Raw genomic sequence first — 15,542 nt, forward strand, 5'->3', positions numbered from 1 at the left:
GCCTGGGGGGTATAGGGGTTAATTGAAAAAAACATAAAGTGGTTGTCTCTATCTTTTTTTTAAACTTCCTTCTTTGATCCTATTTGGAATTCAATATATCAAACTAAGTTAGTGTTTTTAGAGCTTTGATTGGTACAGGTGAATAAATAAAGTGGCATGATTTTTTTTGTAATTGTGGCCTCGTACTAATCCACATTTATTCTGGAGTAAAAGCTAGTGCTATTGGTCCATAGAAACATAGAGAAGATCTCCATATCCAATATCCCAATTAACCCTCCCAACAAAAAATCAAGATCATATTCTTAATCATACTATTAGGCAGAATATTAGTATAAATGTCAACAAATAATAATGTGGTTAGTTTCATCTGATATTTTTAACAATTCAGATAATAAATATATCACTTATTACTGTTTTATTATGCACTTCCTAAATATTCAATACAATAACCCAAAATTGTATTTAATAAATAAAGTAGCCCAAAATTGTATCTAATATTTTTACCGGATACAGTTACTGCAGTTCCTGGGTCAATAATTCCACTATTTGGCCGTACACAGTATCGACGAGGTGCTGTAGTTTTTACTTTAAAGCATACTTTTCTGTCTGATGGATTTCGTAGTTTAAGATTCGTGGTGACTACATCTGTAAAAGGACCTGTAAAAAGTTTAAAGAATTATTTTTAGGGATTATTCTTAAACATTTAACAAAATTAAAAATGAACAGACTTGAATGTGACAAGTTAGCATGCTTTTTTTTTAAAGTATTTCAATTTGTTATTCCGTATTTTTGCTATCATTTCTACCTGTGTCCACAAAAATAGAACTTCTTTCTTATCAGTTATTTCATGTAAGTTGTACTAATCACTCTATTGAAGAACCAAGTCCCACCCAAATAGAATTTTTTTATATGTATGAAGAATTTTTCTTATTACATTTACCATATAATTTTAAGTACATTGAAAATTGCAATCATGCTGTTGACAATACAGTGATCCCTCGATTATCGCGAGGGTTCCGTTCCAAGACCCCTCGCGATAATCGATTTTTCGCAATGTAGGGTTGCAGAAGTAAAAACACCATCTGCGCATGTGCGCCCTTTTTTTTCCCTTCATGGCCGCGCATGCGCAGATGGTGGAGCTGGGGAGCGACGAAAGTGCGGAAGCCGACAGATTGCTTTGAATGTCGGCTGCCCCCGCCCCCCCAGCACCCGCTCGCCCACCCTTCGCCGCTCGCCCGCCCTTCGCCCGGCCACCCGCTGTTCACTCGCTGCTCGCCCGGCCACCTGGGTTCGGGGGGTGCTGGGAAGCCCCCCAGGCCGGCTGCGACCTTTTAAAACAGCCGCACCGCTTCCCAGCTGAGTCCTGAAGCCAAACGCGGAAGTTCGCCTTTGGCGTTTGGCTTCAGGACTCAGCTGGGAAGCGGCGCGGCTGTTTTAAAGGGTCGCAGCCGGCCTGGGGGGCTTCCCAGCACCCCCCCGAACCTGGGTTGGGGGTTCGGGGGGTGCTGAGAAGCCCCCCAGGCCGTCTGCGACCTTTTAAAACAGCCGCGCCGCTTCCCAGCTGACTCCCGAAGCCGAACGCGGAAGTGGGTTTTTTTTAAATTAATATTTTTTTTAAAATCGCGATATAGCGTTTCGCGAAGATCGATATCGCGAAACTCGAGGGATCACTGTACTGCTATAATTGTGCAATAAAAATGAGAGTTACAGTACTTGGAACTAAAGTAGTATTTGCCACTGTGGTAACAATGTTCCTTTTGCTCAAAATGGAAAGGAAAAACAATAGAGAAAGTACAAAATTTTATTTTAGTTGCTAAACCAAACATTTTAGAAGCTACACACTCCTAGAAAACACTTTGGTGATGTTCATATTGTTCCTGTCTCAATAAATTCAACTGGAGACTGGAAGTTCTGCTCTTTACACTTAGAAAAGCTCTTGACTAATGTGAAAAGGCTAACATTTTCAAATTAGGCTATTTCTGAGTATTTTCAGAAGCATGATTTAAGAGGACTATTTCTTCCCATTAAGAACAACAAAAAGAGGCAATGCAAATGTCCTTCCATTTGCCTAACTAAGATAATGTCAAGTGTGCTGAAGCCATGGAAAAGACTGTTAAGAATCTTCATTGTTTTCCAATAATGTATTTTCTCTTGGATTTTCATAGAAAAAGAATAATTATCCAAAAGTGGAGAAAGAATTTGGCATCTAGTTTTACTTTTAGAAAGCTATCTTTCATTGCCTTTTGTCTCTCACTTGGGCAAGGCAGTCTCATTCCAAATGTGAGTCGGTTGATGTAGCGGCTTTATTTCTCTTTTTCAAATCCTCTGCCGCTTGGCATAATGCCTAGCCTAAACTGGGCAGTGACTCTAGCCCCCTGAACGCTGCCTGAGTGTCTCTCCTTGGGGCCTTGCATCTGCCTGGAGTTGGATATGCGGCTTTTCCGGAGGCCTAGAAATTTTACCCTTAATATTGACACAAAGATCAGCTCTATAGGCAGGTCCACCAAATAGCTGAAGCCCTGCAAGCTAAGTACTTGCATCAGACATGTAAATAGCTGATCCCAGCAATCAGAAATGGCTGCTGCAGCTATTTCACAAGCCTGCCGGTCAGCTGTGGGGCTAATCAAGTCAGGCAGCACCCCAGAGAACTGGGGAGAACGTGCCTAGCCATTCACATGTTGCAAAGGCTATTGGCGATGTCAGGGGCTTACTGATATGAAGAATCCAAGGAACTCTTTTTTACCAGCACTACTTCTGTAGTCTAGTCTGTTTGAAGTCTGAGTCAAAAACTGGGGATGCTCAGGAAGAAAGGCGGGACCAAAAATCTGATTGACTCAGGCTCTAAGCAGAGGAAGCAGAGTTAACCCTTTTCTTTTCCTCGGATTCTCAACTCAGCATACCATAGAAAAGACATTTTTATTATTTTAGAAAAAGAACTGCCTCTATGAGTGATTATGGCCACCCTAGTCAAATAGTGCAACTCTGACCAGCAGATCAGAAAACAATCAAAATAAAACAACAATAAAATAATGACAGCAGTTCCAAGAAGGCTCCATACCTATCTGCACTACTCAGCTGGCCCTGAGGACACAGATAAGCCTCCAAGTTGCCTCAACGATTTTCTAAAAGAATGCAAATGACCAGCTGTCTGAAGGAATATAAATCTTTCCAAGTTTTAGTTCTTCTGTAGGCATAAAAGCCAGCTGAAGGACTTTACAGCAATCACAGTCTCTCAGCCTTAGGGAGCCAGTACTGGTAAAACCGTTACACATGCCATATTAAATTTGTCTTCAAATTATGCCACTATATAAATTTTAAAATATTTCCCATTATTTTTCAAATTAAACATTCAAATCTTTTTTCAATTTCTTCAAATCTTGATTTCCATATCTATGTATATTTCAGATTCAAAAATAATCCGTGCATATTAGTATTTCCAAATACTGGGTATGACCTAAGGCAGGGGTAGGCAAAGTTGGTTCTTCTATGACTTGTGGACTTCAACTCTCAGAATTCTTAAGCCAATCATGCTAGCTCAGGAATTCTGGGAGTTGAAGTCCACAACTCATAGAAGAGCCAAATTTGCCTCCCCCTGACCTAAGGAGTATGAAATGTAATCCATTTTTTAAAATGCTACTAATACTTCACAGTATAATTTACAGATTTTACAGATATCAATGCTTTTCATACTGCAAATATCCTCAAGATAGCAAAACTTTTCCAAAGGATCTGTCATAAGGATCATACAGTACATTCATAAATGTGGTTAGTTTGTCATATAAATGCACAGCTAAAACAGCACTAAGGAAGGAATTTAAATCAAAACAGTTCCAGATTTTTTTCAGTCCTGTTACACATGCCCAAGAAGACAGAAGTAATCTTCTCTTCTGATCACTTAAATCAGGCCTATCAAACTAGCGGTCCATGGGCTGGATGCGTCACGTACAAGCCACACCTACCCCAGCTCCACAAAGTAAAAAAACATTGTGATGCATCACATGATGCAATTGAGTTTGATATCCATGATTTAAATGAAAGTTTACAGCACAATAAGACATCTTTGGATATTTCTCTTTTGTATTATTCTTACAACTCAGCAAAATGTTGAAAAGGAATAAAAACCCAATTCTCCCAAAAGATAAGACAATGGGTATTTGGTAGGGCAAATTTGGTAGGGCAGAAGACAGCAAATGAAAGTTTGATTTCAAATATGTAAGAATTTCAGAGAAGAAAATCCAGAAAAAATATTTCCCAATTTATCCTTATGGTCATGACTTGGAATGTGACTGACAGCCCCATTCTTAGTCTTGCTCCCCCCTGATCACTTGACCCTGAATTAAGCATTCAGTCTTCCTTCTGCTTTCCAGTGCACATGTATGCATACAGAGAACATCTACACAGATAGTCCTTAAGTTCTGACCAGTTCTGTCACTAAGCAATGAGGTCATTAAGTGAGTCATCACATGACCATGCCTGATTTTACATTATTTTGATATGGGTGTTAAGCAAATCCTTCTTTCCCCACTGATTTTGGTTATTGGAAACACCCTAGGAAGATCACAAATATCATGTGACTAAAAGAAGCTGCAACTGTTGTAAATACATACCAGTTGCCAAGCACCTGAATCATAATCATGTAAGCATGGGGAGGCTGTGATGGTTGTAAATAGAACGACTAGCCATATGTCACTTTTTTCAGCACCATCATAACTCCAAACAATCAACTAAGTGAATGGTTGCTGTTGTGAACTATTTATGGCTAGAATGCTGACTAGTAGGAAGGAATAAATAATGAGAAAATGATTCAGAGGAATTAACCATAAAAATTCCAACAAAAGGATAATCCTCATTCCAATTACACATATAAATGTACACAAGTACAATTTATGCAGTTAATCCCAAGAAAATGTATGCATGCAAATAAATGCACACAATGCATTCCACACAAAAAGTAAAATGCCTCCTATCACTGCTATTAATAAAAGGCTAGAAAGAACTCCAAAAACTATGCTATTCATGCTTTATATACTTTGTTTTTCTATTTACATTCACTGAAGGAAAGGGGCTGAAATGTTTTTTTTAAAAATAACAAACCAAGAGAGAACACAGGTGACCTCTTTCTAACGGCCTCTACACCCCAAAATAATAAAATAAATTTTAACTTAGCTGTTCAAGGGAAGAGGTATGACTGTTCCTAACACAACTGGACTAGCTTTTGGCTTCAGTGATTCTGTGATGTTACTCTGGCAGTACCTTGAGAGAATAGAATACTATGTCATGCAAACCCTCCCTTACATTCCAAATATGTCTCAGTGTCTGATGTTGTAACAATATATGTGCCAAAAAAGTTAATTCATGTTGCAATATAAATGTGAAGTATATTTATTAAATTAACTTACATACAACATATTTGATTGCAGTAAGAGCTGTTTATTTCATGGATTCTAATAAATCTTAAAAGACTCGTGATTGTGAATTTATGGCGTGTGTCATAGGTGGCACGCTGAGGCAAATCTGCCTGCACGGGAGCCATTGCCATAGATCAGCTCCAGCACGCACATGATTTTTGGCTGGCTATGCCCCCCTCTCAGTCCTCTCATTCTCTACCAGCACATTTTGAGACAAGTAAAGGGCTTGTGCAGAGGCTCTTGGAAGGAGTTTCTGGCTTCCAGAGGGTCTCCGGGAAGGGCGAGGGAGGATATTTTTGTTAGCCATCATTGTCATAGACTTTGATAAACAATATTTTCTTTGTTGATACATAAATTGTTATCTTGAGATGCAGGTTTATTCTTATGGGGATGACTGTAGAGGCTTCAATTTTCCAGATTATTCTGCCCCAGACATAAAGCATTTGAACAATTTAAAAGTCAAATTCAGTTCAGAACTACTGTATTTTTCTGAGTATAAGATGCAACCCAAAAGAGAATGAAAACTTGGATGCCTCTTATACACTGAATGTAACCCCACCCATCCACCCCCACTCTTTGATAACTGTCTGCAAGCAATTTACCTCCTCAAAGCAACAGGTCACTAATTATCTGCCTCCTGACACTCAGCTGATTGACTGAAGTTGCCTGCAAGCCCACATGCTAAAATGAAAGTGAAACTGAAGCTGCATAGAGGCATATTGCTCAAGGGATCAGACTGTGCTGAAACTGGCTGTTTGTTTTTTGCTGTAAGGATTTTAGTCAATAACTGTAAATGCCTATGGAATATTCAAATTATGGCTATTTTTTTAAAGACTGCTTTATTATTAACTTAACAAAATGAAGAAGCCCAGTGGTATTGTATCTTCTTTTAAATACCAGAGAATACTTCCAGAAAGCCACATCAATTTTAAAGATCTGTAAAAGTATAATCTGAAATGTAACAGTGTCCTGCTTAGTATTAAGATAAGGCAGCTGAGTTAGACCCTCACTTAGTCATGTTTGGAGTAGATCTATTCAAAGCCTCTCCTAAGGTTGGACAGCATGTCTTTCTGGCACCATCTGGCGACCATTCCTGCAAAAAGCTATTAGCATAAGATCATTAACAGGAGCCAATGATCTTTCTTTCTGAGGGCGGGAAACCTCTGCCACTCCCAAAGGGGAACCTCCTTGATCCAGGCTTTTCCTAGTCTTTTGGGTCTTAGCCAGATATCTATCACCTTTTGGCATAATTCAGCATCCTTGATAGCCATTTTGGAGCCTTTGTCCCCTTGGTGCTGCCCTCTGACCAGAGAAGCCCAGCTGTGGAAGGGGAAAAACCCAGGATCAGCTTTTTTGCCATGTGCTGTGGTCTGCTGCCTAGAGTAGGTCGTACAAGACACTATCATCCTCATTTAGCAAACGCAGGCAGACCAGCTGCTGCAGCTTTAAATATGTTCCCTCATGCTCCTGCTGCTTCAGGTATGTCCCAGGCACTTCTGGGCAGTGACCTAGTCCCCTTCCGCCCTCCTGGGGTGAATTCCCAGGCCTCCACTCGCCAAGGAGCTGGATCCTGGATTAAGCCTTTACTACAAATAGCAGCAGGGTGGGACCTCGGTTCAACAAAGCTGGCAAAAAGTGGCTTACAATCAGCAGACCAAAAAGTTGCCTGATCACAAAGCTATCCCTTGATGGAATAAAAGATTTGTAAAGCTCACGATTTGAGAATCCTGCCCAAAGGTGCAGCTCTCTCCAAGACGTCTGTTCAGCATGAAGACTGAGCAGAACTGGAGAATCACCAGATGAGGAAGGAATAAACAGATATACAAATAAAGATCACATGCACAGTCTCCATGCAGAAGATAGAGCTGCTACCCATTCCTGGATGCTCTCAATCCAGCTCTAGGGAGAATGTGTGAACCTCTCATTTGATAGTCTGTTTCAAATGAGGCTATATATTAGGAGAGGACCATATATATGGGTTTACAATACAGTGATTAGGTTGGATGGTTCCAACATAGTTTCTATAGTTTGGTGAATAAATCTTTGAAGGAAGCAGTAGCTTGCCAGTCCTTAAAGAGGCAGGTGTCTGCCCCCTCCTCCCGGTTTCATCCTTGGATCTAACAATTCTAGACAATTTTCATCCTGTCTGCAACATTCTCTTTTTAAGGTTACGATTAGAGTTAGGCTTCCTTTTTAGGAAAGACTGTTGAGGAGATCAGTTTGCAGCTACAGACCCACCCACCCACCCACCCCTTCACAGTATGGATTATCTTACCCTTTTCAGTTTCAGTTCAGATGTAGCACTGAAAAAGCATAGATCATATCTATACATGATCTATAGTAGGACTGGAATGGGGTTTTCATTTGACCCTCTTTGATTCATCCCTCGGTGAATTATGATACTATCAGCGATATGGTAACCTTCTGACAGCACAGTGTTGCAGTGGTTCTCTTTCCTCCAAAGCAGTTCAGATTGATATTGACAGGTTTAGCTCTACATTCCTGCTTTACAGATTTCCTTAGAGTTCCACTCTCTCCCCCTGCTCCTATTTAACATTTAAGACACATAAACATTTGTTAGCACAGGGTTAAGTATCATCCATATACTAATAATATGCAATGTTATATCTTTATCCAGGGCCAGAAAGCTGTGGGCACCTGGATATGGAAGAATAGATTCTGCTTAACCCAACAAAAAAAAAAAGAATGACAGTGGATTTTAGTGCCATGATCCCTCCTCACTCCTCTCAAATTGGCGAGGAATGAAACTATAATCCAGAATAGGAACTTGATCACAAGTTCTGCCAGTCTGAGGACTGAGTCAAAGCTGACCTTAGAGGCAGAGCCTGTTTTTTATTATAAACAGACACAGTCCTCACTGGCTGATGGATGTCAACACATCATGGATGATAGTTCCACCCAGTATGGAGAAAAACAGACAAAGGGAAGATCGCTTAGCTAGTAAAGCACAGAAGAATGTGTTAGCACCTCGTTAAGGCTGGAAAAAAAGCTTAGTAAAACCTACATTCAGAGTATAAGATGCACCCAAATTTTTAGCCTCTTTTAGGGGGGGAAAGGTGCATCTTGTACTATGAAAAATACAGTCAATAAATTATCTCAAAATATTCATCTCCCAAGTTATACATAACATAAATTGCTTGCATCAGCCAAAGGTGATGAAGAAGAATCTTGCCCTGGTTTGCTCAATAAGTTTCCCTTTCTTCACAATTGCTGACAAAAACTGTTGTCTGTAGAGAAAAGAACAATCAGTGGTATATCTTCAGAAAGAGAACATCTGATGGAGCCAATTTGATATACATGTAGTCTTTGACTTAGAACCGCTTATTTAATAATAGTTTGAAGTTGTGAAGGTAATGAAAAAAAGTGACTTAATCCATTCTCAAAGTTATGACTGTAGCACCACCTCCATGGCTGCATGATCACAATGTAGGAACTTGGCAATCAACTCACATTCATGATCATTGCAGCATCTTATGGTCACACGATTATAATTTACAATCTTCCCAGCCAACTTCCAACAAGTAAAGTCAATAAGGAAAGCCAGTTGTGCTTAAGAACCATGCGATTTGCTTAGTGACAGAGAGACTTGCTTAACAATTACAGCAAAAATGGTTATTAAAAAATCATGTCTGGTCATGTGATGATTCGCTTAATGATTGCATTGTTTAGCAACCAAAATTCCAATCCCAATTTTGAACATAAACCGAAGACAATCTGTAGTAGTTAAGATTATAAATTCTAGTCCCATTTTAGGCATGATAGTTAGTTGGGTGACTTTAAGCCAGTCTTGTTCTCTCATTCCAACCCAACTCACATGGTTGTTGTTGTGGAGAAAATAGAAGGCATGAGTATTAGATGTTTGCAACTTTGAGTTATATGTTAATAATGCAGGATAAAAATCTAACACTAATAATTTAGACGGAGAAAAAAAAACAAGGGTGTGTAGAAACATAAGCAAAATGAGATTGGAAATAGTCACATGATTAGTTTCCAGGAGAGAGCTAACAATCTTTCTCTGGGATTAAAGATGAAAGTGTGACTTGGAATCAAGAACACCTTCAAGAAGAGAACAAAGCCTGCTTAAGGAGGGACAGGCAAAGACTCTATGTAGCCAGGGATGATTTGTTTGGAAACCATGGTTACAGCAATGTTAGGTGTCTAGATTGAAGAGAGAAAAAATGTTGAACCATGACCCATAAAACTCTGATGAGTAAACAGGAGCTACAAAGAAATGCTTCTAAAGCAGCAGTTCTCAACCTGTGGATCGTGATCCTTTTGGAGGTTGAACAACCCTTTCATAGGGGTCGCCTAAGACCATCAAAAAACACATATTTCTAATGGTCTTAGCAACTGAGACACCACTCTTCTTTCTATCCATCTCCAGGCGGGTCCATCCACATACAAATAGACTACTATTACCCAAAATAATCTGTACCATGGAAACTTCTGAGCATGCACAGAAGCCAAATTTTCGGTACAGTACATGTGGCGCCAACTTGCTTTCGGCTTTTCCCATTTTTAAAAAAAATCCGCACTGCGCATGCATGCGCACACAAAGTGCACGCACATCCATTAAGTGCTGTCAGAAAGAAGGAAGAAGCAAACCAGCAGCGAGGTAAGTTAGAACCCACCCTTGAGTTTTCTAATAATTTTATTATTTTATGGTTGGGGGTCACCAGCACATGAGGAACTGTATTAAAGGGTCGCAGCATCAGGAAGGTTGAGAACCACTGTTAAAACTTTGGCTAAAGGTTGCAATCTGAGGGAGTAAGGACCAGCTAACAGGAGAAACAGGTTAGAGAAAATTCCCACTCTCTCCAACATATGAGTTCTAGGCCATTTTCTTCTTGAACATTATTTTGTTTTCAGATATGCTAAATATTGTATCTGGAATGTAATTGCTACCTATTTCAAGGAAGTTGTCTCTTTTTCTATCAGAAGTTTTTGTTATAACTAAAGTATGATTTGCTCTATCTTAACTTCTTTGTGCCTCAGATTCATATTTGGATCGGTGTCTGCTTTCCATAGCATTTTAAGAGGCTTATTTTAGGTACCCAAGCTTAAAAAAATTAGTTTTCCCTATTTTAAATAATATTTTTTTAAAAATTTAAGACTAATGGTTATGTTTTCGCCTCCTGATAAGGCAATTAAGCTGCTGTTATATGGCCGCAAACCTCAAAATTGCTAGAATCAGAAAGTGATGCTATAAAAAGTTGCATCATAATTATTATTGTGCTCAGTCTTGCAGTTGAGTTAATTTGCTTGGGCGATAAGAACCACATCTCTCACGCAACTGGAATGGTCAAAACATTTATTTCCTCCAGCAAGTGGTAATAATGGTAAAGTATACTAAATCATAATCAAAAGCTATACCATGGACCCGAGCAAAAGGATGATAGGACCAAAAGTCATGACCCAGCAAGTCAAAACTTTCAAGCTGCATACACACAGCCCAGCTAGCCATTCACTACAGCTACAAAATGACCTTAATCCACTCATTTCATTCAGTATATTATATCCTTGAATTGACAGATCTATTGGTTTACCAATTGCTAAAAGCTCATAACTCATAAGAAATAGGTTAACTGAGATGATACACTGGTTAGTGTGCAATATTGCAGGCTAAGTCACTGCTCACTGCCAAGAATTCAATTCTGACCGGCTCAAGGTTGACTCAGCCTTCCATCCTTCTGAAGTTGGTAAAATGAGGACCCGGATTGCTGGGGACAATATGCTGACTCTTTAAACCATTTACAACAGGCTTCAAAGCATTGTTAAGTGGTATATAAGTCTATAATATGCTTTTGCTATTACTATTACATAACTGCTTAGGTTCTATTCTTTCATTCATTCAGTCTAAGACATTTAAGAGTAGATGAATAACATAGATGAATAACAACTGTTAAAGTTAGGGTAGGTTATTGTCCTAAACATTTTTACTGATTCTATGTTTTTGTTTTATGGATATTTTCCTAGTTTGTTACTGTGAATAACCAGGAATCATTAAGACGCAACATATCAATCTGCTATGTATGGTACAATTTAATTAACTTTTCCAGCACTGCCAAATGTTTAATAATTGATATTTTAAACCTACTTCTCATATTACATGTAGGCCTATTTGCTTTTCCATTATTAGAGATTCAGAAGCAAGTATTTATAATGGGAAGTTAAGGTCTAGTTATTCTTAACATCTATTTTCCAATCAAATTAAAATTTTATAGAGATAAAGCAAAGCTTTGAAGACCACCTCTGCTGACAGGCTTGGGGCCACTGAAATTTTGACATGTTGGCCCGCCCAATGAATGAATGTTGGATGTGTGAACCTGTTTGCTTAATTTTAACTGTGGATTTTTAGAATATTGTTTTATGTAGATTTCTAATATGCTGTAAATTGTCCTGAGTCTCAGGAGAAGGGCAGCATAGAAATCAAATAAATAAACAAATAAACAAATAAATAAATAAATAAATATGCTATATAATGAGCAATTTTTGCACTGAAGCAACTAAATTTAATATTTTACTTTTGTCCTCTCGAATTTTAACTTTTAGGCAGAGGAAAGTATATCAATAAGACAGTTCTTGGAAAAACATACCAGGAGTTGTAAGACAGATAAAAGCCTCCATGGAAAAAGAGAGGTACTTTTGTAGCTCCTGTGAAAGCTACACCATAATCATAGCTCTCTAAATCTAATAAGGTATGGACAGTTCCTGGGTATGTTAGAAGGGGATTGGTTGCAACCTCTTTCCATTACCTATGGCTCCAACTATGCCAGTTATTCTTACATCACTATTTTTAGTAGTTAACTGTTTTTTATGCTTGTGTAACCAACTGTATTTGCAGTTATAATTTCATTAATAATACCACAAGCAAATGTGAGCTATACTCCTGAATACATATTTAATGTTCACAGATCTCAATATCAAGCTAACAATGAATATTTAGTAGTTATAAACCAGCATATAAACTAATAATCTGTAAGAATATATTACAGTATATGGATTGACTAAATTAAAAGTTAATACAGCTGGTGTGTTTCAACCCATTTCCTTTAATTAAAAAAGTTACTATATGTAATATAAAATTAGTACCATATTTTTGGAGTATAAGACGCACCCACCCGCCCAAAAAAGAAGGTGGAAATGTTAGCGCTTTTTATATACAGAATACAGCCATTTGTGGCCTCTCGAAACCCTGCCCCACGCATCCTGTTTTTGCCATAAGCAGGCCCATTTTTAGATGAAAACTGTGAGTAGAGGGTTTGGGAGGCCTGCAGAGTGCTCTTAGGGGCTGGGGAGAATAAAAACACGACACATGGGGGATTTAGGAAGCAAAAAATGGGCCTGTTTTTGCCCTCCCAGACTCTTCAGGCCTCCCCAAATCTCTGTGCAGCCCCTTTTTGCAAAAAACTGGCCCCCAACCCCTCACACATTGTGTTTTTGCCATCCCCAGCCCCCAGGAGCACTCTGCACACCTTCCAAAGCCTCTCCATAACCAATGTTTGCAAAAAAAAATCAGCCTGTGTTCATAAAAAGCAGGTTTGTTTCCCTCCTCCCACACCCATGTTATACTTTTGCCTTCCCCTGCCCCCAGGAGCAATGCACAGGCCCCCCAAAGCGTCTGCGTGCTCTGTTTTCATGAAAAACAGGACACACAGAGGAATTGGGAGGCCTGCAGAATGCTCCTGGAGGCAGGGGAGGGCAAAAAATATTTTTTTTCCTGTTTACCTCTTCGAAATCTTGGTCTGTTTATTCTCCAGTGCATCTTATAGTCTGAAAAAATTGGTAATTAACTTTAATTAAAATATTTAAAATTCTTGTATTATGTCAAACCCATTAGTAATTGTGTGTTGCTACTGGTTTTTCAAAATTATGAAAACAGGATTAAATCTTTTTTTAAAAACTTTTAATACGAGCATTATTTAATATTTTCCATTCTACAAGGAGAATCTTGGAAAGAAGTCAATATTTGTTGTTACCAAAAGAAGGGCAAGATTTTACCTTCCACTAAGAATTATAAATGAATTTTTCATTAACAATGATTAGCTAGTGTTTTCATCAATTTTCGTGGATGAAGTAAACAAGTTCTTACAAGATAAAAGTTCATTCATGAAAATTGAAGTGGATTTCTACCTATAAGCTATGTAAAAAAATAATGTGAGAACTGTACTGGAAGGCCAAACAATGTAATAAAATGAAGCTGCATTAATTTTCTTAGCACAGAGTTTTAGACAATCATCTGACGGGGTTGTTGTAGGAAAAATAGGAGGAGGGAGGTACATTGCATATGTCCGCTGCCTTGAGTTATTTATAAAAATAATAAAAGTAGGATACAAATAATTAGCATATTTTTCAGACTGTATAACTGTATAAAATGCACCAAGATTTCTAAAGATTTTTTAAAGTAAGAAAAGTTTTTGTCCTCCCCTCCAGAAGCACTCTGCAAGTTTCCAAAACCTTTGTGCACCCCATTTTTTGCAAAAACGGGTATGTTTTTGCCTTCCCCCGGCTCCCAGGAGCACTCTGCAGGGCCCCCCCAAACTACCTACACCCCCCATTTTTTTGCAAAAACAGACCCATTTTTCAGAAAAATGGGGCACACAGAGGGTTTGGGAAGTCTGCAGAGTACTCCAGGAGGCTGAGGGAAATGCAAAAATGCCCCCATTTTTGCAAAAAAAAGCCACATTTTTGTGCAAAAACAAGGTTGTTCTTGCTTTCCCTGGAGTCCCCAGGAGCACACCACAGGCCTCCCAAATTCTCTGCGCACTCCATTTTTGCGAAAAATGGATCCATTTTTCACAAAAATGGGACGTGAAGGCAGAATTTTGGGAAGCCAAAAATGTACACTGACATTTCCACCATCTTTCGGAGGGGAAAGGTTTGTCTTATATTTTGAAAAATGCAATAAATTAAATTAATGGTGACAAAATCATGTGACATCAATAAAGGAATAAGGTTGTCTGCTGTCCCCTTTGTTGTTTATTCTGGTTCTTGAAGTTTTGAACAGAGGCATTAGACAACATGAAAAAATAATGGGCTTAATATTAAAAATAAGATCTTTACATTCAGAGCTTTTGCTGATAATTTGGTTTTTGATTTTACAAAACCTCTGAAAGGGGTTGAATCTTTTGATTAAAATATTGAAAATATTCTAGTGCACTAGCAGGTTTTAAGATTAATTTTTAAAAGATATTGGTAAAAATATGACTAAACAAGATCAAGACGATGATGGGAAAAAAATCTGGTTTTAAAAATGACCTTTAAAAAAGTTAAATATTTGACTAGAAAAATATGATTTGCCTGTTATTTCAAAATAATGTTAAAATATGGAATGGAGTTAAAAAAGATAGGTTGAGATGGGGGGAAAGTGCAACTGCCATTGTTGGGAAGAATTTCTGTGATTAATGTTTTACCTAGAATGTTATTTTTATTCCAGACAATACCAATACTGACAACTGATGTAACATTTAAGCTACAGAAGATATTTCAAAAATTGTTTGGCAAGGCAAGAAACTGAGAATTAAATGCAAACAGCTGATCCATGCTAAAGAAAGAGAGGAATCAGAAGACCAGATTTTGAAACTGTATTTCACAGCTTGCTGTTAAATATGGGTGAAAGGGTGAGTAACTTTAAGAAATAGACTGCTCTTGGAATTGGAAGAACATGACTTAATACCTTTTGGCACAGCTACTGGGATATGTTAAAGTTAATGTAAACTTTAAAAATCATTTTATTAGGCATACCTTATTGAAATTTTTGAATTGACATAAATCATAAAATTCCTTCATAGTTCTCACCCTAAAAACCTTTTATTAGAAATTACACTTAAACCAAAATGGTTAATTTAACATTGATCTGCTACATTTGAAAACCTGGATTTGGAAGAATTTACATGCCACTGGAATTAGACAAGGACTAATGAACTTGATAATGCTAAGACTGATTTTAATGTTGAATTGTAAACAAATGATGGTACTATTGCTAAAATGTACTAATTTTTATTGAAAATTAAAACAGGATAAACAAGTTAAAGACTGTATAATAAAATGGACAAAAATGAATATAATATACAATTGGGTCAATGGGAAAGCAGGATGAAAACAGGGTTTAAA

The 15,542-nt window shown here is 38.0% G+C and overlaps 1 protein-coding gene across 2 annotated transcripts in view; it reads right to left on the bottom strand.

Moving 5' to 3' along the window:
- Nucleotides 1-15,542, bottom strand: part of VAPA (VAMP associated protein A) — a 41,619-nt gene that overhangs the window by 18,728 nt on the left and 7,349 nt on the right. For both annotated transcript variants that reach the window (XM_070747524.1, XM_070747523.1), the window contains exon 2: nucleotides 505-657. In XM_070747524.1, the coding sequence (XP_070603625.1) occupies nucleotides 505-657 (153 nt within the window). The remainder of the gene's footprint in view (nucleotides 1-504; nucleotides 658-15,542) is intronic.

This window comes from Erythrolamprus reginae, chromosome 3 (genome assembly GCF_031021105.1).
Source record: "Erythrolamprus reginae isolate rEryReg1 chromosome 3, rEryReg1.hap1, whole genome shotgun sequence".
NCBI lineage: Eukaryota > Metazoa > Chordata > Lepidosauria > Squamata > Dipsadidae > Erythrolamprus > Erythrolamprus reginae.